Raw genomic sequence first — 21,591 nt, 5'->3', positions numbered from 1 at the left:
CACGTCGTCTCCATATTTTGACCCTGCCATCCAACTTTGGCAGACAGAACCTGGACTCATCACTGAACATGACATTCCCCCACATGTTCAGGTTCCATTGTCTGTGTTGTCGACACCAGCGCCAACGGGCCTGACGGTGAAGGGCAGTCATTGCAGGCTTCCTGGTAGCCTTATGAGAATACACTGTTTACCATTTATATATATATATACACACACACATATATGCATGTATGTATGCATAAATATATATATATATATGTACAGTATATATGCATGTATATATATACATATATATACATGCATATATATAAATATGCACATATACCGTATAAATAAATGCATATACTATATATATATATATATATATTTATACAGAATTTATTTGAAATATTTTTCAAATTGGATTTGGCGTGTATTTCAGTGCTTTAAGAGGAGGTTTATCACTGCTTTTATTGATTGTCTATTTAAAATGTTTGACTTTTTATTATTACATATAGATTTCCTTATATTATGAATTTATTTGTTATATTATTTATTTTAATAATTCTAGTGTTTATCATCAGATATATTACCATAAAGATGTCGTGTAACGTGGTATTACTTCAGTAAACAGACACTGTTCTCGTATCAGTCAGAGTTTTATTAAATATTCCTCTTCAGACTGTAAAATAAGGCTCAGAATAGATTTTTGCATCAGTTTGTCACTAAATGTACAAAGAGGCTCCGCTAACGTTCAAATCAATAAAAAACAGTTTCCACAGATGATGAAATCGATAAATAAATTACTTTGCATCAAATAAATATGAATAAAAAAACAGTGCATGAAATTCACAGTTGCATGTAATGACAGTACGTTTGAAAAGACATGAGACAATAAAATAAAATGTTTTTGTGTGATGATTTGAGTCAGTTTATAAAATCAGTCAATGAATCAACTGATGGAATCATTAATGAATGATCGACAAAACCAGACATCTGAAGAAGACGTCAGTCTGAGAATTTGACAATTTTCTGTCATCATAAAGACTAAAAACAACAATGGTGAGATTAATAATCAGTAACAAACATAACTGACTAAAACAGATTATTGGCACCGTACTTCTGATCCATGAAGCTGACCTTAAAGTCCACCGTCCATCTTCAAACAAAACTTATATTTATTTGTATTGAAACAGCTTTTTGCTGCGTTAATGATTGTTGTTGGCCAACAGGAGGAATTATTATTATATTATCATTATTATTATATTATTATAACAACAACAGAGCCGGGGGACGGGGTAATATTCAGAGAAAACACTCAGATAATCTCGGAGATTTAAGTCACTGATTTACAAGAATTGGAACGGCATCGGTAAACACTGAGGTCACCAGATATATGAATTATATTACTATTTATTTATGTTCATAAATGAACACAGAAGGAACCTGAAAGGAAACGTGTATCTGGCCGTCCACCTAAGAACACCACCCAGACGGTCACTTTAACCTCAAAGAATTTTCACGTTTTTTCTTGCATATTTTTTACTTTAAAATCTCAGAATATTTGAGTTATTTTATTGTAAATTTACCACTTTAATCTGGGAATAAGAGGAATTACAGTGACCAATAACTCTTTGAATGTAAATATGTGAATATTGTATTAAAATAGACTTTTGAATATGTTATTTATATTTGAATGGATTCTTTCTAATGTGTATTAATTATTATATAACTGTTATGGTATAATTTAATGTGTATGAATTTTTATATAACTTTTATGCTATATTTTAATGGTAATATTAGGGAATTATTTGACGCCATGCGAGTTCATCTAATAAATCAATAAATCAACAAATGTTTAAAGAAGAAAAACGTCTGATAGTAAAAACTGACCACGTTGGTTTAACCTGCCGACACTTTGGCGGCGCTGCGTTACCCAGAAAGCCTTTCAGCAGTGACCACGCTCCCTCAGTCCAACACCCACACACCTCCAAAAATAAATAAAACAGGCAGACTGGTGATGTCACCTATTACGTCATGGTAACGGGGGAGTCTGATTGGACGTTCTCGGGTCCAGATCCAGGTCTAGGTCCAGGTCCAGGTCCAGGTCCAGGTCCAGGTCTGACAGCAGGATCAGGACTCTGTCCCCTCCTCACGGAGACCAGCTGGTTGGACGAAGATCTGTCAGAGTTCAGACTTCAGACCGCTGCCGACCAGACGGGGACTCGCCTCGTTCTTCAGGAACTTCAGGAAGTCTCTGAGCTCCCGTCCCCCCTGAGGACACAGAGACGTTAAACTAGAGGAAGTCTCTGAGCTCCCGTCCCCCCTGAGGACACAGAGACATTAAACTAGAGGAAGTCTCTGAGCTCCCGTCCCCCTTGAGGACACAGAGACATTAAACTAGAGGAAGTCTCTGAGCTCCCGTCCCCCCTGAGGACACAGAGACTTTAAACTAGAGGAAGTCTCTGAGCTCTAGAAACCCCTGAGGACACAGAGACGTTAAACTAGAGGAAGTCTCTGAGCTCCCGTCCCCCCTGAGGACACAGAGACGTTAAACTAGAGGAAGTCTCTGAGCTCCCGTCCCCCCTGAGGACACAGAGACGTTAAACTAGAGGAAGTCTCTGAGCTCTATACCCCCTGAAGACAAGTTTACCTCATATCTGATGGGCTCATCCTTTTTACCAACCGGAGCGAAGTAAATGGTGGGATACCTGAAGACAGAGAGAGAGAGACGTGAATGAAGACCTGGTCCCTCGTCAACACAGAGTCCTGGTCTAAAGAGTGCTCATGGATCTGGTCTCACCCCTGGACGTCATATCCTTGCGGGACGTCGTTATCAGCAGCGTTCATCTTGGCGATGACCATGTTTGGATCAGAGGACAGCTGATGGACAGAGACAAGTGGTCATATTATATACTGCATCATTAGAAGGCCAAGGAGACGCAGCGTCTGCTTCTTCTTCTACAGGAAGCAACAGGGCTGAGGGGAAATGTGGTTCTACAGAAAGGTTCACTAGCTGATGATGATGATGTACCGTCTCAGCAAGCTCTTTGTAGACCGGCTCCAGTTTCTTGCAGTGTGGACAGGACCGAGAGTAAAACTGGATCAGAACGTCTTTATCTGGATCATTGACGACGTCATCAAAAGACTCGGCAACAACCACCTGCAGCACCACAAAGAGAGGTCAGAGGTCAGGGGTCAGAGGTCAGAGTGCTGGTGGATCATGGGTTAAAGGCAACACAGTCCACTGAGAATAAAAAATAAAGACCGCTAAAGGAACAGATGCTCCTAACATGTGAGGACACTCTCTCTCTTCCCATTGGCTGACAGACCAGACCATGTGAGGATAACAGTCTCACCTTGACAGCAGCAGTATTTTTCTCAGGTACAGGTTCAGACATGATGTAACGTTTGAGTCGACCTGCGAAGTAATCGTCTAGAAACCTCTCCAAGGACTGACCATCTCTCCTGAAACACACACACATTAACCAACCACCTGATTACTGGGACCTGATTGGTTCCACACATGTGAGGTCATACAGGTGAGCAGGAAACTGACTCATTTTACATACTACATGTGTTCAGACATTGAACGTTGATTATATACGCAAACTCTTCTCTCGCGGTGTATTACTTTAGCCTGGTTGGGCCCGGTTACCTACGTGAACTCCTCTCTCATGGTGTACTTGTGGCCCAGTTTGGTCCGGATCGTGATGAATGGTAGTTCTCCTCCGTCTGAGGTCCCCAGGCCGAATTCGTCCTCCAGCTCAGACAGGAAGTCCTTCTTATTGGCTACTGAGAATGTCAGGCCTCGCCCAGAATATTTAGACGCCATCTTCATCACCCTGACAACGAGACACAGGGGGCGGGGCTTAACTACAGAAATCTTGCGCGGGTAAGGAGGTGGTGGAGGCGGACTCTACCTGTTCCTCCAGTAGTTGGACCCTCGGGGGTTGTGATGGTAGTCCAGGTCGTAGTACGCCGTCAGCAGGTCACGGACTCTCAGACGGTCTCTGGTCTCCATCGTCATGTGAGGACATAGACCGTGACTGCAGACAGACAGGTAGAGACAGAGACAGGTAGAGACGGGTAAAGACACAGACAGGTAGAGAGACAGACAGGTAGAGACAGAGACAGGTAGAGACGGGTAAAGACACAGACAGGTAGAGAGACAGACAGGTAGAGACAGACAGGTAGAAACAGAGACAGGTAGAGAGACAGACAGGTAGAGACAGAGACAGGTAGAGACAGAGACAGGTAGAGTCTTACATGTTGTCCCTGATGAAGCGTCTCAGCGAGCTGATGGTCAGGTGATCTCTGAAGACGACAACGCTGTCCTCAAACTTACTGGACAGTCTGGGAGGTCTGAACAGCAGCACGCTCCTGAAAGACAACAACCAACCGGACCGTAACCCTGGAGCTTTCAACCACGTTGCATGGCCTTCTTCAGCAGGTAGAACTACACTGATCACATGATCCTAGTACCTCGGTCAGGTACAAGGCCTCGGCCAGGTCCAGGTCCAGGTCCAGGTAATAAGGGAACAGGTGTACTCACTCAGAGGTGACTCCGTACTTGTCCCCCAGCTTCAGGTCAGTCGTGTGAGCGAATCTGAACTGTTCTCTCAGCAGACCTGCAGCTCTCAGAAACTCTGTCAGGTGAGAGCTGTCTGCACCTGAAAACACACCTGAGACACACACAAGGTCACATGATGAAGTACCGTAACAATGTAAAGTAGCAGAGCATGACTAGCATGACGTCATGTGACATAGCGTGTTGCTTGAGGAACCAGAGGGTGGGGCTACGCTGTCGGTCTGGACGCCGTTATCAGCTGTAACCGCCGTATGAGAGCAGCGCAGTGCGGCGGTTGTGAGCTCGCCAGTAGAGCACGCTCACATGCACTAACAGAGTAACGTATGACACGGTATCATACCTACGACGCTGGCATCATAGTGGTTGCTGAAGATCTGGAGGTCTTCTTCAGTCTTCAGGTGAACTGAGTCTGGACCGGTCTGCTTCTTCATGTGCTGAAAGATCCCATCTGAACACACACACACACACACACACACACACACACACACACACCTGTTCAACACACCTGTTTGTTTGTGTGTGTGTGTGTGTGTGTGTGTGTGTGTGTGTGTGTCTATATTTGTGTGTTCTACCTGCGGTGCGAGGTCCGTCGTAGGGGGCGGAGTCTTTACCGTTCCTGAAGATCTTCAGGGTGGGGTAACCTGACACCCCGAAACGCCCACAGGTCTCTGAGTGAGCTGTACAGTCCACCTGAGACCGGTGAGACAGGACAAGAGAGAGACAGATGAGACAGGTAGAGATAATAATATTAATAATGAAGATGGTGATGAAGGTACCTTAGCCAGCTGGACGGTTCCCTTCAGTCTGGTCGCTGCTTTCTCAAACTCTGGAGACAACTTCTTACAGTGGGCACACCTGAGAGGAGGAAGCGGAGGAGGGGAGGAGGAGAGGAGGAAGGAAGGGAGGAGGGAGGAAGAGGAGGAGGAGGAGAGGAGGAAGGAAGGGAGGAAGGAGCAAGGAAGGAAGGAGGGGAGGAGAGGAGGAGGGGGGAAGAAGAGGAGGAGGGGAGGGAAGGCAGGGAGGAAGAGGAGGAGAGGAAGGAAGGAGGGGAGGAAGAGGAGGAGAGGAGGGAAGAAGGGGAGGAGGAGAGGAGAGGAGGGGATGAAGGAGAGGAGGACGAGGATGAGAGGAGGGGAAGAAGTAGAGGAGAAGAGGAGGAAGGGAGGAAAGAAGGAAGGAAACAAAGGAGGAAAGGGAACGTGGAATGAGTGAGGAAAGAGAGAAAGGAAAGGAAGGACAGAGGGGCGAATGGAGGAGAGGAAGAGGATGAAAGGATGAAGGAGGTGAAGAGGAGATGAAGGAAGGACAGAGGAGTGAATGGAGGAGAGGAAGAGGATGATAGGATGAAGGAGGTGAAGAGAAGGTAAAGGAAGGACATGGGGGTGAATGGAGGAGAGGAGGAGGATGAAAGGATGAAGGAGGAGAGGAAGAGGATGATGGGATGAAGGAGGACAGGTTAACAGTCTGTCGGTCCGCCGTCATCTACATTACATTATTGTGAGCTAGCTATGCTAAAGCTAACCGTTACCATGGAGCGTAGAATTTCACCAGCATGGTCTCGTGCCCCGTTGCCAGGTAGTCGAAGTCTGCGTCGCTGAGCTCGAGCACGTCTCTGCGCGAGAACACCGCGTCGGGAAAACAAGCCAGCAGCGCGAGGGTGACGGCGGGAAGGAGGCGGGCAGCGGACGCCATGATGGACAGAACCGATGAATGATTTCAGATGAAAACGGTTAAAACGTTAAGGAGACGGTGACCGTTACACACCGAGGAGGACCTCCGGTACACACACGGTCAATGGAACCGACACAACTCACGTTTCCGGTCGAAGATTCCAAAATAAAACCCATATCTGTGTCAAACGCACAGTATTTCACCACGAAATTAAATATCTTTAAAGGGAAATTGAGTCATCGCAACATTTAACTCGTTTACACACAACTGAGACATTAAATAACCCGGTTTAATGCATCCGTGATTATCTACATGTTTTATTGTGAAGGCAGGATTATTTTTTCCGGTACTCACCTGTGAAACTTGATCATCTCTCCAGCTGTCAAATGGAAGGCGGGACGTAAAGCGAAAATACCGGAAAGATGCTCTCTGATTGGTCCACAGCAGTTGGAGGTGATGCCATGTAGCCGTCTCATTGGTCCAACAAGCTGTCAGTCACAGAGCGCCCTCTATATATATTACTGTAATATTACTGTTAGCTATTTATTATTGTTATTTATTACTGTTACATTACTGTTAGTTATTTATTACTGTAATATTACTGTTATTTATTTATTACTGTAATATTACTGTTATTTATTTATTATTGTAATATGACTGTTATTTTTTTATTACTGTAATGCTACTGTGTTATTTATTACTGTCAGTTATTTATTAATGTAATATTACTGTGTCAGTTATTTATTACTGTAATATTACTATGTTAGTTATTTATTACTGTAATATTACTTTGTTATTTATTACTGTAATATTACTATGTTAGTTATTTATAACTGTAATATTAGTGTGTTATTTATTACTGTAATATTACTGTGTTACTGATAAAGTATGGAAAAACAGTTTGTTGATGAAGTAGCTGACAGGTCCGAAGCTGTTGCCGTAGCAACACTGGCATTATTATTATTATTATAGATATTTGTCAGGATTTTCACACCATGTTCAACCGGACTGGTTTGTAAATTTGTTGTTCAATGAAGGAAAAAATAATAATTTGCTGTCAGTTTGAAGTATAAATATACCTTTTTTAAAGTAGACCATTAAAGTGTGCTGTCTACGATCACTACTGAGCAAACTCTGGCTCCAAATGACACCAAAACCTCAAGATGGCTGCTCCCTTATCTACATATTTAGGTTTCACTTCTGGAAGTGGAGACGCGTCGGCCATCTCTAAATATAGTCTGTGTGCTGAATGTAAGAAAGTTCAACTTGTTTCCAAATTGTCCAAAAGAAGAGATAATAAAGATGATCTATATATCGAACTGTCTTTATGTAATTTAACATCTTCAGTTCAGTTTTTACTAAATAATAATAATAATCAGTCAGTTTAGGAAGTGATTTTAACCTTCAGAATAAAAGCTAATATACAGAATCTGAACAAATAAACGTTGACATGAAACTAATCTTTGTCTCGTTGAATCGATTCATAAAATCACAGAAACATGTAAACAGATTTTATTGAAGCATCATCCGTCATTCGTTCTCATTCAATATGAATAAACACTTTCTATAAATCCTTCACTGTATAAGGCCGCTAGGAATCATGGGATTGATCAGGCGGTGTCACCCCGGTGCATCATGGGAAGACTAAACATTCTTAAACAAACACATTCAAACATGTTTGTTTATCAGCCGATATATGTCAAATCAAGTAAAACCTGCATAATCCAGGTTCTGCTGCTCACAGCTGGATCTCTGTAAACTAAAACTAAACTGAATAAATCTGTTTTATCACACTAAATAAAAAACAATCAAACATAAAATAAAAAACTACGGAATTTAAAAAAGGAAAAAATAACTTTTGAGAACGTTTGGTTTGTTTTCGTGTTTCCTTTTTGACCTAACTGTGGCCCCGCCCCCTGATCCAACTGTGGTCCCGCCCCTGACCTAACTGTGGCCCCGCCCCCTAACCTCACTGTGACCCCTGACCTAACTGTGGCCCCACCCCCTAGCCGCACTGTGACCCCTGACCTAACTGTGGTCCCGCCCCTAACCTCACTGTGACCCCGCCCCCTGATCTAACTGTGGTCCCGCCCCTAACCTCGCTGTGACCCCGCCCCCTGATTTAACTGTGGTAGTTAGATCAGGGGTGAGGTCAGAGGAGATAAATTAAACAATAAATAATGAGTCATAAATAAAGTTCTCAGTAGAACTGTTCAGCCGGTTACTTCATCACTGAAATCAGTTTCACAGTCGAGTCTTTGTTCTGAAGTCAGGAATAACTGAACATGTTCTAACCAGAACATCTAAATCATAAACGATCTGTTTCTGACTCACGTTAGAACCCTTCCACTGAGTTCTGGTTAGAACTGAACATGTTCTAACCAGAACATCTGATATAAACGGTCTGTTTCTGATTCATATTAGAACCCTTCGCCTGAGTTCTGATTAGAACAGAACATGTTCTAACCAGAACATCTGACATAAATGGTCAGTTTCTGATTCACGTTAGAACCCTTCCACTGAGTTCTGATTAGAACTGAACATGTTCTAACCAGAACATCTGATAGAAACGGTCAGTTTTTGGTTCACATTAGAACCCTTCCACTGAGTTCTGGTTCCGTTTGGATCCAGAACATCTTCACCTGGTTCTAGTGAAATGAATGTTGACGTGTCTTTGGAGACCTGAAACTGGAGAATATCCTGAAGAACTCCACATCAAATGTTCTGACCCCTCTGCAGAACTCTAGAGCTCTTTTCAACACGTTCTAGGGATGTTCACAATCAACCGTTTAACCGACAAGAAGTCCAACTGATCAGTTAAACGGTTCAAAGAAATATTAACAATTAAATATAAAGTCACGTAAATGAAAGTCTAGAACAGCAGCTGATCCGGATCAGAGTCCCGGCTCTGAAGTCCACTTTGTGGACGAATGCAGACTTGACTGTGATTGGCCCCGCCTTCAGTCCAGGGTTGCTTCCTGCCTGCTGATTGGCCGGCCCACTGAGGAACAGGAAGTGGAGTTTTGGAAGTTGGCCGAGTGGAACAGATTCATGAGGTCGTGGAACCGAAGGCTGACCTGGAGGAGACGGAGGACGTCCATTAATAAAACATCTGTCTGTCTGAGTTATGGACGTAACCGAGGTTCTCTGCAACATCTGGAGTTCTTCGCTGGAGTCCAGGAAGAACTACAGATGTTACTTTAGCTTTGGTAGAACTCAAAAACTCCCTTATTCTCTTCAAACAAAGAACGTATATCACAAAGAGGTGAAAATCAATAGTTTGTTCCATTGTAACATCAGCAGCAGAGCTACGCTTCCACCATTTTGGACTGAAAGTGACAACCGGGCGCCAGTAAAACATCCGCCTACAAAGAGACGTACAAAAGTAAAACTAAATTATTTCTATTCTATCGTCTATGTCCTGTGTTGAACAATATTATAAATATAATAAGAGTTTTCAGTCCAAAATGGCAGCAGACCAGAGTTTGGTCTCTTTGCTTTGGATGTTTTGAATTTTTTACAGTGTACAATTTACAAGCCCCGCCCCCTCTCACCTGTTGGGTGGTCTTGTTTCCCAGCTGGGCGGAGACCTGCCTGAATGTTTTCCGATTGGCTCCTCTCTGCTGACAGGCCGTCAGGATGGCGCGGTCTGCCTCACTGCAACAGGAAGTGGTCAGAGAGTTGAACTGACAGGAACTGCGTCTGCTCTCCAAACTAAACACACGACCACTACAACTACAACTACTGAACAGACCCTCTAACAGGCGACGTCAAGATGAGATCACAGTGTTAGCTGGAGGCTAAACAAAGGAAAGACTGGAGGCTAACACTAGCAATGGGCTAAAGTTACACATCTAAAATGTCATGTTGTTGGGTGCATGGATCCAGATATCAGATACATTTGAGATGACAAAATGTGATTCAAGGCTCTAGCGAGCTACAATATCGGAGAACTAGTTAGCCAGTTCTGCAGACAGACAATCTAGCTAGCTAGCTAACGTTAGCCAGCCGTCTACTCCTCCAGAAGTAGTCTCCAGCGGCGTAGGGGTCGGCTAATCTGGTCCCATTGGTTAATGTTAACTTTCTCAACTAACACTCAAGATCCTGCAGAGTCTCACTTAATACCTCACTAACAGGAAACGGGGCTATCTGATATGAGCAGGAGGTCAAATCTTTTTAATTTGAACCCTTGATGATTATTAATATAGCAGCTTCTTCTTCTTACATCAATAAAACACTTTATTTCAAAGTAAAGCTACTAATTATTAACTTCCTCTCCTGATCTTGGATCAGTTTACTGAGATCAACATCAGTGTGTGTGTTTGTGCTGACCGTGTCCAGACGACCACTTTCTCTCCGGTCGAGGACAACGAGATGTTTTTGGCGCCGACCGGTTGCTCTGGCTCCGCCTTGTCAGACGGCCGACGCTCAGCTCTCTTCCTGTTCCCATTGGGAGGAGGATTCTGGGACACGTGGTCCGTCTCTGTGGTCTCGGAGCCGGTCGCTACGGGTGACGACGTCACGCCGTGAAGCTGCTGGAAAAACTCCAAGAATTCCTGGTGCAGGTCAGAGTGGCGTCTGAGGAGAGACGAGATCTGGAGAAACCAGAGATGATTTAATGAATCAGCTGTTTTTATGGTTTAGTTTACAGATATTATTTATCTAGTGGTTTTATTTTGGACTATTGGTTGAACCGAACCATTGATCAGGTACCATTGTGTGAATGGACACCGTGATATATATACACCGGGTTGCATACCGGGTTATACACTCACCGGCCACTTTATTAGGCACACCTGTTCAATTGCTTGTTAACACAAATAGCTAATCAGCCAATCACATGGCAGCAACTCAATGCATTTAGGCATCTAGACGTGGTGAAGACGACTTGCTGAAGTTCAAACCGAGCATCAGAATGGGGAAGGAAGGGGATTTAAGTGACTTTGAACGTGGCATGGTTGTTGGTGCCAGACGGGCTGGTCTGAGTATTTCAAAAACTGCTGATCTACAGGGATTTTCACACACAACCATCTCTAGGGTTTACAGAGAATGGTCCGAAAAAAGAGGAAATATCCAGTGAGCGGCAGTTGTGTGGACGGAAATGCCTTGTTGATGTCAGAGGTCAGAGGAGAATGGGCAGAGTGGTTCGAGATGATAGAAAGGCAACAGTAACTCAAATAACCACTCGTTACAACCAAGGTATGCAGAATACCATCTCTGAACGCACAACACGTCGAACCTTGAAGCAGATGGGCTACAGCAGCAGAAGACCACCCGGTACTAGCAAGGTGTACCTAATAAAGTGGCCGGTGAGAGTATATATACCGGGTTGTATTCCACTCCAGTGATCAGCACTGGGGGGGTCAGAGGTCATTGTTTACCTTGTCCATGTCCTCAGCTAGGGGGGCGGAGCTTCCCTGCAGCACGGACACCACCTGCTGGAAGGGGGAGGAGCCTTCTCCTAGGCTCTGCCCCAGTCGCCGTAGAAACCGCCGGCTGCGTTCAAACAGCTGCTTCTCCATCAGCTGACAAAGAAACCACAGAAGAAGAGTTAAGGTAGGTTGGGTCTGTCCCCGAGTACACTGTGATGTCAGAGTGATGTCACCTACCAGCCCACAGCGGCGGGCCTGTCGTCGGTTCAGGAAGGCAGCGAAGTCTCTCAGCAGCTGAGGCCACGGCCGCAGAACATCGCTCAGTCTGCCGTACAGAACCTCCACCGCAACCGCCGCTGCCGAGAACTGATCCAACACCTGCAGCAGCTGCTTAGAGAGGCCCGGGGACACCTGCAACGCATCACACACCTGCACAGGAAACAGGAAGTCCAGACAAACATCTGTTAACTGATTCATGTGTGTCGTCCTTAGAAATAAAGTTACTGGTGTTATTAAAAACAAGAGTCTCACTCTGATCAGATAATCCTGAGCAAATGCCTCGTCCTCATACTGCCTCTGATCATCATCATCATCTTCATCTTCTGATGACTCCTGTATATATAAATACATGTTATTTATGTACAGTTATATTTAAGTTTCATGTTTAAACATTTTCTCAGAATAGTTCAGACCTGCAGATGGAGGACGGACCCATCTGAAGACTCTCTATCATCATCATCATCATCATCATCTTCTTCTTCTTCTGCTGCTCTGGATGGCTTCAGTGCCACTTCCTGTTCATTCTCTGCCTCTGCCTCCGCCTCCTCGACGTCGTCCAAGTCGTCGTTGGCGGCGACGTCACTTCCTGCTGAGCTGGGTGAGGATTCAGAGAGAACCAGGAGGACCTCGCTCTCCTCCTCTTCTTCTTCCTCCTCCTCGTCATTCCTCCTGATGAGATCATTGGGGGCGGGGCCTTCAGGAGGAGGAGGAGCTAAAGCCTCTTCATCACTCCTCCTCGCTTCTCCTCTGTTCTCTTCTTCAGGAGGTGAAGCAGACGTCCTCCTCCTCCTCCTTCTCCTTCTCCTCAGGCTGGTGAGGGTCTGATAGTGGCGTCTGATTTGCTCTCTGGTCGTCATCGAGACGTTGTCATCGGTGATGATGTCAACGGGGGTGTCGGTCCTGCTCAGGAGGAGGCGGCGGAGGATGACTCGAGGTGGACTGAGAGCTCGGAGGGGGGAGGAGACCACCTGGCCGTCAGCGACGGGGGAGGAGGAAGAGAGAGGGGGAGCGAGTGGGGAGGAGGAGGAGTCCACCTGGCCGTCTGGGATGGGGGAGGAGTCAGAGGGAGGGGGAGGGAGGGGGGAAGAGTGAGGAGGAGGGGGGGGCTGCTGCAGCAGCACAAAGCCAATGCGTCTGAAGTCGAGGTGCTTGGGGAGGCGGGGTGGGTACCTGGTCCCAGGGGAGAAGCTGTAGGTGTTTGAGGCGGAGCGAAGAAGTGTCAGGTGCCCCTGACGGGGTCCACCTGACCTGCAAGGGGGCGGGGCCTTTGAGGAGGAGCCAGACGGGTTGTTATAGTCTTTGATAGTTGGGTAGATGACAGGAAGGCTCCTCTGTGAGGGGGGGAGGAATTGGAATTATTATTATAACTATGTTTTTAATTCATTATTTATTTATTAGTAGTAGTAGTAGTAGTAGTATGTTTTTAATTAACTAATTAATTATAATTATTATTAAAATTAAGAGACTGCATTATTATTATTGTTTTTAATTAATTAATTATAATTATAAAAAAATAAGAAGGCGCGTTATTATCATTATGTTTTTAATTAATTAATTATTGTTATTATTAAAAAGAAGATGGTGCGTTATTATGTTTTTAATTAATTAATATTATTATTAAAATAATAAGATGACACATTGTAGTTATTATTTATGTTTTTCATTACTCAATTATCATTATTAAAAATAAGATGGAGAATTATTATATTTTTAATGAATGAATGAATTATTATTAGAAATAAGATGGCACCTTATTATCATAATATTTTTAATTAATTAATATTATTAGAAATAAGATGGTGCGTTATTATTATATTTTTAATTTATCCTTTTTATTATTATTATTATTAAAAATAAGATGGCACATCATTATTATTATTATGTTTATTAATGTTTTCTTTTATTTATTTCATTTTAATTCTTTATTTTATTTTGCAGTGTGCTCTTCCTGTTTGTTTATATGGAACAGAACACAACAACATGTTCTGTTATCTTTCAAAATGATGCTTCACAATAAAAAACATCAGTAACTTTAAACTAAAGAAAAAACAGGAACCACTACAAAATAAAATGCACAAGTCGAGTGTTTAAAGAGACCCTTCTAGTGGATGATTGAAATTTAAATAAAGTTTTAGAATAATCAGGAGAGAGACTGACTTCACTACTAACTGATCACTTCCTGTTTACCTGTTTGTCTTGATTCATTCAGTATAATGTTCATTTCCACTCCTTTATAGGTAGGCTTTTAATGTGAAAGAACAACAGGAAGTGTAGCATGGAACATTCATGTCCACAGTGTGACGTACCATCAGCCACAGGGGCATGGCGTCCTCCTCTCTCTCCACCGGGGGGCGCTGCCCTGCCGGGTCGACCTGACGGCACGCTACCATCATCGGCCACAACACCCGCTGGTACCTGAAGGCCTGCAGACAACATCACACATCACAGGCTGCGTGTGAGCGTTAAGTAACCGCGTCACCTACGGAGGCCCATGTAACCACAGAGGCCCACACCACGGTGTCTCACGCGAGTAAAAACAAGTGTTACCTTGACGATGTTGTCGGGCGAACCGGGTCTACAGCACTGCAGTATCCTCCGTCGGACCTGGACCAGAGTCTTCCTCAGCAGGAACTGAGACACGAGTTTCGTCGGGTCACATGAGCCCTCCATGTTCCTGAGGCCGAGAACCAGGAGGCTGACAACACACAAACACACACACTAATGTTCAACACATGCACACTGCACACTGTTGTCACTCACTGTGTGTGTGTGTGTGTGTGTGTATTTGTGTTTGAGTGTGTGTACCAGTCCTCCGCTGCAGTGAATGCAGCCGTCCTGCGGGGGCAGTACAGAGCCGGGTCCAGGCTGGCACAGGGCAGCAGCTCTGGGTAGAGGAAGACCGGACGGGTGGCGAAGAGCCAGGAGAGTTCAGCCGGCAGGACGGGGTAACAACGCACTACACAACACACACAGATACACAACACACAAGTTTATAGTGTAAACTTTAAGGCGGTCCATCTCTGGTGGTTTGGTTGAGGTCATTATATCACCCTGTGGTGTTCTGTATGTGTTCAAATCCCAACATTCACATTTTGGTTGAAGTACAGTACGTATGTTTTGTCAAAGCTCTGGTGTCTGAGGGTCCTTAAACGTACCACCAGGTGGAGCGTTTAACAGTTTTTCCTTTGAGCTGCGTTACTACATGACACCATACAAATAACCATAGACATGTACACATAGACATGTATACATAGATAGACATATACAGCATACAGTATATGTCTATATACGTGTACATGTCTATGTGACGAGGTGGTGGACTCACTATGTCCTCTGGCGTCTGGTGGGTTGTGCTGCTGCTGCTGGTAGTTGAGGGGAGCTCGCTTGACCTCCTCCAGCAGCTGCAGCGCCCCCTGCAGGTTGGACGCTCTGAAGACGCTGCAGAAAGCGGGACGACCTGAAGACATCAGCAGCTCGCCGCGCTGAGCCAGCAGCTCCAGCTCAAACTGACAGAGAGACAGATGTTTGGTCAGTCTGGTAGTAATGATTACTAGATCAATAATAATGATTACTGGATCAATATTAATAATTACCAGGAACTGTCTGCTGGTCTCAGCTTCACTCTGCAGTTTGACCACAGGTGAACTCAGCAAGTGAATCTGAGTCAGCAGCTGGACGTGCTGAGAGACAGAGACAGAGACAGAGACAGAGACAGAGACAGGTGAAGTCAATAACATTGATTATCTCGTTACAATGGCACCTGGCGTAGAGTATAGAGTATAAGTACCTGTTGTAGCTGCTGCTGCAGGCGGCTCCTCTGCGGTCCGCTCAGCTTCAGTGTGTACGGCTCTGGACAGTGTGTGTGTGAGTGTGTCGTCAGACCGAGCTGTCGTCTCTTCCTGATCAACGCCATCTGCTGCTTCACTGTACGCAGCTCTGTGATTGGTCCGTCCTCCTCGTCGTCATCGCCCGGTCCTCTGTGATGAAAGCACGTGTTGTTGAGTGTTACATACGTGTTGTTGTGTGTTGCGTGTGTGCTGTTGTGTGTTACGTACGTGTTGTTCTGTGTTACGTACGTGTTGCTGTATGTTACGTACGTGTTGTTGTGTGTTACATACGTGTTGTTGTGTGTTACGTGTGTGTTGTTGTGCATTACATACGTGTTGTGCTGCTCTTGAGGGTTGTGTGTTTGAACAGGCTCTTCCTGTGGCTCCTCCTCTTCCTCGTGGCCTTCATCTTCCGCTTCCTGTCCCGCCACAAGGTCTTCCTTTAACTGAAACACACACACCAGCAGCTGAAGGTGAGTTTATATCACTGTGACTGGTGGAAGAAATCCTCTTCTGTTGATTCATTATCAACTGAACATTCAGACACCAGGTGATATCGTACACCTATTATCCATCTATTATTACCTAATCGTACACCTGTTATCTATCTATTATTACCTAATCGTACACCTGTTATCTATCTCTCCATAAGTGAGATTTAAAGGTGCTGGCAGGTGGATTTTGTTCCCTTTGGACAGAGCCAGGCTAGCTGTTCGCAGTCTTTATCCTAAGCTAAGCTAAACGCGTCCTGACTCCAGCTCTGAAACACCAAGCGTGAATACTGAAGAGACTCACCGTTTCAAACAGCTCCTCCATCAGCTCATTCACCTCCTTCTCTGCAGGACAAACACCACAACAGACCATCAGTATAAATTATTAATCTAATAAAATCTATAATGATGGTGATGATATTACTTTCTTATCAGCTCAAGTCTGAAATTGTCTTTGCATCTAAGCAGCTCCATTTGCAACGTCAACACAGACAAAAAACTGAAGACAGGAAACATACATTTAACATAACAATCACCACAGACAAGATATATGTCTCAGATTTGATGGCAACAATTAGTATTCACTCTTCAGGACATGGTCAGGGTCAGAGACGACGTTAATAACCAGCCTTAGTATGTTATTCTAGTAGGCTGATTCATAGAGTTTCTCAAGGGGTTGACCTACAATCTTTGAGCAAAAGACCTAAGGCGGCGGAGACAGGTGCACTGACTTGTGATGCGGACAGCCTTGTCGTCACGGTAATCCTCCACATCGGGTTCATCGATCTCGGCCAGGAAGTTGTACTCTGGATCATCTTCATCATCACACTCATCTGGTAGAAATATAGAATGTTACAGAGAGGTATTGTGACATAGCTACACACACACACGCAGACACACACACACACACGCAGACACACACACACACACACACACACGCAGACACACACACACACACACACACACCTTCATTTTCCATGTCTGAGATCATCAGGCCTCTTAGCCAATCAGTCCAATCCCTGTCCTCGTGGGCGGAACTGGTGTCGTACATGTCAGGTGTGATGTCGGGAGCTTGGAGCTCCGCCTCCAGCTGGCCCATTGGAATATCACGTAGAGGACGCTTGGACCGAGTCCGGTACGCCATCAGACCTACTTCGTCATCCGACTCAGACAGAGGCTGACATACACAAATAATCAATAATCAATTCAATATAACAACTTGCAGTTTTGTTATTGTAGTACAGTATATTAGACAGACTTTGATTTTTTATATTCCACAAATAAACCTATGCAACTGGTCCTTAAGCTCAACAAACTGGTCCTTAAGCTCTACCGACTGGTCCTAAAGCGTTACCGACTGGTCCGAAAGCTCTACCGACTGGTCCTACAGCTCTACCGACTGGTCCTACAGCTCTACCGACTGGTCCTTCAGTTCTACCGACTGGTCCTTCAGTTCTACCGACTGGTCCTTCAGTTCTACCGACTGGTCCTAAAGCTCTACCGACTTGTGCTGACGCTCTACCGACTTGTGCTGACGCTCTATCGACTGGTGCTAAAGCTCTACCGACTGGTCCTAAAGCTCTACCGACTGGTCCTAAAGCTCTACCGACTGGTCCTAATGCTCTACCGACTGGTCCTAAAGCTCTACCGACTGGTCCTAAAGCTCTACCGACTGGTCCTAAAGCTCTACCGACTGGTCCTACAGCTCTACCGACTGGTCTTAAAGCTCTACCGACTGGTCTTAAAGCTCTACCGACTTGTGCTGACGCTCTATCGACTGGTGCTAAAGCTCTACCGACTGGTCCTAAAGCTCTACCGACTGGTCCTAATGCTCTACCGACTGGTCCTAAAGCTCTACCGACTGGTCCTACAGCTCTACCGACTGGTCCTACAGCTCTACCGACTGGTCTTAAAGCTCTACCGACTGGTCTTAAAGCTCTACCGACTGGTCCTAAAGCTCTACCGACTTGTGCTGACGCTCTATCGACTGGTGCTAAAGCTCTACCGACTGGTCTTTAAGCTCCACCAACTGGTCTTAAAATCTCTACCGACTGGTGCTAAAGCTCTAAACGGTATATTTTCAGTGTTACCTGGTAGGGCTCCATGCACACAGCCAGCTCCTCCTCCACAGCATGAAGTTTTTCCAGGAAGGCGCTGTCAGCCACTGCTTTGGGAGGCGGGGCTTTGGGAGGAGGGGGAGGTCCCATTGAGACAGACCCCGCCCTCAAACGCCTGGAGCGGCTCCGAGAAGTCTGAAGGGGGGAGGGGGAAGCATTTTAGGGTTTCATCTTCGTTGTGTTGTCATGTGACAACAGATCAACCAACCACAACAGAGAGGAGGCGGGGATTAAAGCTCACTGTTTAGTGTTAGAAACAAGTGGTCCAGCTGCTTTTCAGGTTCCTATACTCAACTGGGTGCCACACACATGGACACGTTTGTTGGTGTGTAAAGACCCTGGTGGACACGGACAGGTGACCGCCATGTAACGACCCTGGTGGACACGGACAGGTGACGGTATGACATCACACAGAGAGATGTAAACGTGGATTACCTGCCAGGGGCTGCAGCTTTCATCCCCTTCTCTGTTCAGTCGACTTCCTCTGGGAGACGAAGCTGTGCTCTCCATGTCGCTCTCCTGGAACGTCTACACACACATCAATCAATCAATCAATCAATCAATAATCAATCAATCAATCATCAGTATGAAACTGTACCGCAACCAATCAGAGCAGAGCCTCACATCTTCAGCTGTCTCATACTCCTCTTCCTCATCAGGACGGTACTCCTCATCAGAGGAGTCTTCCTCAGCAAGAGGGATGTCCACAAACTGAGGAGCCTGAAGACAGACAGGTAGAGAGACAGACAGGTAGAAAGACAGACAGGTAGAGGGACAGACACGTAGACAATATGTTCTAATGTTTAAATAAAATCAATTTTATTTAATAGTTTTTCCATCAGAGATAAACAACGACAGGATGGTTGAACTTTGAACTTCACCTTGTTGACGTTACTCTTCTTCTTGATGGGAGAGAGGTTCCAGGCTGGAATGACCTGGCAGAGAGACAGTTAGAGAGAGAGACAGGGGGACAGAAGAACAGACAGTTAGACAGACAGACAGACAGACAGAAAAGACAGACAAAGAGACAGACAGGGGGACAGATGTGTCTCACCACTCCTTTCTCCACGACTTCTTTGAACTTGGATCGAGTCATTTTGGGTTCCTGAAGAAAACAAACACATAAATCAGACTTCCGACGGTTCATTAACATATAAATGAGGTCCAACCGTGCGTTCTGATTGGACGACAGACGAACAGAGGGACTCACAAACGGAGGGACGGCCTCGGTCTCGTTGATAGCAGCTTTCATCATGGCCACGACATGTTCGTTGGTGATCACTTCCTGTAGGTCAAAGGTCAAATGTCAAAGGTCAAAATGAGTCCCTCTCTTCTTTAATGAACATTCAACAGAATGACACCTCACCTGAAACGAAGATCACCTCCTCTGACATCACTGTTATTAAATCAATATGAAGCTTCAACTGTCCCAGGACCAATGTGTCTTTACAATGTTCAACCCACAGTACTTACATACTTAAATGTTTTTAAAAAGTTTACTTTTATTATTATAAAAAATATAAAAAACAGGGATCAAAATTATTATTTTTATTATGAAGTTGTGAATGAGTTTAACGGATGTTTAAAAATGTATAACAACATTTAAAATGTTGAAAAATATTTTTTAAAACAGCTTTTAAATGTTATTTATTTTTAAGTTAAAGTGTAAAAAACCTGTTAAATATGTAGGCATAGTCGTCCAGGTGTGTTCTGATTGGATGATGTTTCTACAGGTGTGTTCTGATTGGATGATGTTTCTACAGGTGTGTTCTGATTGGATGATGTTTCTACAGGTGTGTTCTGATTGGATGATGTTTCTGCAGTTGTGTTCTGATTGGATGATGTTTCTACAGGTGTGTTCTGATTGGATGATGTTTCTGCAGTTGTGTTCTGATTGGATGATGTTTCTGCAGGTGTGTTCTGATTGGATTATGTTTCTGCAGGTGTGTTCTGATTGGATGAATGTTTCTGCAGGTGTGTTCTGATTGGATGATGTTTCTGCAGGTGTGTTCTGATTGGATGAATGTTTCTGCAGGTGTGTTCTGATTGGATGAATGTTTCTGCAGGTGTGTTCTGATTGGATGGTGTTTCTGCAGGTGTGTTCTGATTGGATGAATGTTTCTGCAGTTGTGTTCTGATTGGATGAACTCACGTGGATGATGTTTCTGACGTTCACCGTGGTCAGGTTGTGATGTACAGACTTTGTCTCCAGTGATTGGTCCAGCTGCCTGTCAATCTCCATCTCTACCCTCGCCTCCTCCTCGCTCTCTGAAACCCCGACCCTCTCCTCCTTTTCCTCCTCTGCCAGTTTCCTCTTCCTCTTCTTCACCGCTCTCCTCCTCGCTGCTTTCACCTCCACCTGACTGTCCTCTGAGAGACAAACAGTCAATATATCAATATATCAGGACCAGCACCTAGACCTGAACCTGGTTTATTACGGAACCGGCTCATGTTGTTAACCAGCATCTAAATTACTATTTGGAGCCTCTTTTATTAGTAACATTGATCGTTTTATTAATCAGCTTCAGTGTTGTTGAAATCACAACTTAAACAGATACCAGTATTTCTACTTTATAACCACCATAATGTCATATAGTTGTATTTATACTCCTGACATCAAGTTGGGATAATGTGATGACATCACAATGTCACGACATGACAGGTAGGCTGTATTATAAACCTCATACTTTACTAGTAGTACGTACTGATTTGGCCAAAATGTAGCATGTAATATGCAGTATGGAAATCTACAATGTGCCAAAAATACCCGGATGTTGTACTGAAAACACTCTGTTACAGTCAAAGTTACAGTAAGTATTGTAACAGAGTATTTTTTTACCTTGTGGTATTAGTACTTTTACTGCAGTAAAGGATCTGAATACTTACTAAATACTTCATCTTTTTGGCGCTCAGGATAAATTAAACTGCCTGGTGATGAGAATATGATGATATCATCATTATGGCGTTTTTTATAAAGTTATATATTTATTAACACATGTTCTGTTTACTAGAAGCTTCAAATAAATAATGAATTAAAAATAAAGTGAAACTAAATGGTTGTCACTGTCCACTCATATTAAACATGAATCACAATTAGTATTTGACTGTATGAAAATAATGTGCAAGATAAGCATATTGTTTGTTATCATGAACGGCCGAATGGTGCGTCATTTTAAATGCGCGTTACCCATGGTGATGATGAGGCTGGAGTCGGTGGTGTCTTCTACCACCAGCAGGTACCCCTCCTCCTCCTCTTCCTCCTCC

General features: G+C 44.4%; 2 protein-coding genes across 11 annotated transcripts in view; both read right to left on the bottom strand.

Moving 5' to 3' along the window:
- Positions 1-619: 619 nt before the first annotated feature.
- On the bottom strand, positions 620-6,405 carry pdia8 (protein disulfide isomerase family A, member 8). Of its 7 annotated transcripts, none has more exons than XR_012590567.1 (15): positions 6,099-6,402; positions 5,347-5,425; positions 5,143-5,260; positions 4,911-5,018; positions 4,535-4,664; positions 4,249-4,362; positions 3,903-4,028; positions 3,642-3,824; positions 3,339-3,447; positions 3,014-3,142; positions 2,783-2,862; positions 2,633-2,690; positions 1,753-2,253; positions 1,369-1,711; positions 620-1,323 (listed from the first exon to the last, which is right to left on the bottom strand). XR_012590567.1 is itself a non-coding variant. In XM_074613011.1 (13 exons), exons 1-13 carry the CDS (start codon positions 6,260-6,262, stop codon positions 2,164-2,166), a joined length of 1,488 nt encoding a protein of 495 aa, XP_074469112.1. In that variant the 5' UTR covers positions 6,263-6,402; the 3' UTR covers positions 620-2,163. The 7 variants fall into 7 exon arrangements, 2 of the variants coding, with proteins under 2 accessions (XP_074469112.1, XP_074469114.1); XR_012590568.1 differs by having other exon boundaries at positions 620-1,306; XR_012590564.1 differs by having other exon boundaries at positions 1,369-2,253.
- Positions 6,406-7,737: 1,332 nt separating this feature from the next.
- Positions 7,738-21,591, bottom strand: part of gon4la (gon-4 like a) — a 15,360-nt gene continuing 1,506 nt past the window's right edge. For 2 of the 4 annotated variants that reach the window (XM_074612920.1, XM_074612921.1), the window contains exons 2-26: positions 21,515-21,591; positions 20,480-20,697; positions 19,538-19,612; positions 19,382-19,432; positions 19,209-19,262; positions 18,952-19,047; positions 18,763-18,855; positions 18,301-18,462; positions 17,177-17,387; positions 16,942-17,043; positions 16,515-16,555; positions 16,053-16,165; positions 15,680-15,869; positions 15,486-15,572; positions 15,218-15,398; positions 14,698-14,848; positions 14,440-14,587; positions 14,199-14,315; positions 12,306-13,223; positions 12,145-12,225; positions 11,851-12,042; positions 11,623-11,766; positions 10,574-10,836; positions 9,796-9,898; positions 7,738-9,318 (exon numbers count right to left, since the gene is read on the bottom strand). The exon at positions 21,515-21,591 is cut by the window's right edge and continues 179 nt beyond it. In XM_074612920.1, the coding sequence (XP_074469021.1) occupies positions 9,202-9,318; positions 9,796-9,898; positions 10,574-10,836; positions 11,623-11,766; positions 11,851-12,042; positions 12,145-12,225; positions 12,306-13,223; positions 14,199-14,315; positions 14,440-14,587; positions 14,698-14,848; positions 15,218-15,398; positions 15,486-15,572; positions 15,680-15,869; positions 16,053-16,165; positions 16,515-16,555; positions 16,942-17,043; positions 17,177-17,387; positions 18,301-18,462; positions 18,763-18,855; positions 18,952-19,047; positions 19,209-19,262; positions 19,382-19,432; positions 19,538-19,612; positions 20,480-20,697; positions 21,515-21,591 (3,985 nt within the window). In that variant the 3' untranslated portion in view covers positions 7,738-9,201. The remainder of the gene's footprint in view (positions 9,319-9,795; positions 9,899-10,573; positions 10,837-11,622; positions 11,767-11,850; positions 12,043-12,144; positions 12,226-12,305; positions 13,224-14,198; positions 14,316-14,439; positions 14,588-14,697; positions 14,849-15,217; positions 15,399-15,485; positions 15,573-15,679; positions 15,870-16,052; positions 16,166-16,514; positions 16,556-16,941; positions 17,044-17,176; positions 17,388-18,300; positions 18,463-18,762; positions 18,856-18,951; positions 19,048-19,208; positions 19,263-19,381; positions 19,433-19,537; positions 19,613-20,479; positions 20,698-21,514) is intronic. The other 2 variants (XR_012590561.1, XR_012590560.1) reach the window with 2 other exon arrangements.

Source organism: Sebastes fasciatus, chromosome 17 (assembly GCF_043250625.1).
Source record: "Sebastes fasciatus isolate fSebFas1 chromosome 17, fSebFas1.pri, whole genome shotgun sequence".
NCBI lineage: Eukaryota > Metazoa > Chordata > Actinopteri > Perciformes > Sebastidae > Sebastes > Sebastes fasciatus.
This window is presented reverse-complemented; position numbering and strand designations above follow the sequence as displayed.

Excerpts from the sequence above, each read along its gene's own strand:
- pdia8 (XM_074613011.1), bottom strand. The coding sequence starts at position 6,262 with ATGGCGTCCGCTGCCCGCCTCCTTCCCGCCGTCACCCTCGCGCTGCTG. Across the intron at positions 5,261-5,346 it reads GAACCGTCCAGCTGGCTAAG|GTGGACTGTACAGCTCACTC; the intron begins GTACCTTCATCA and ends CACCGGTCTCAG. Across the intron at positions 2,863-3,013 it reads ACAAAGAGCTTGCTGAGACG|CTGTCCTCTGATCCAAACAT; the intron begins GTACATCATCAT and ends TCTGTCCATCAG.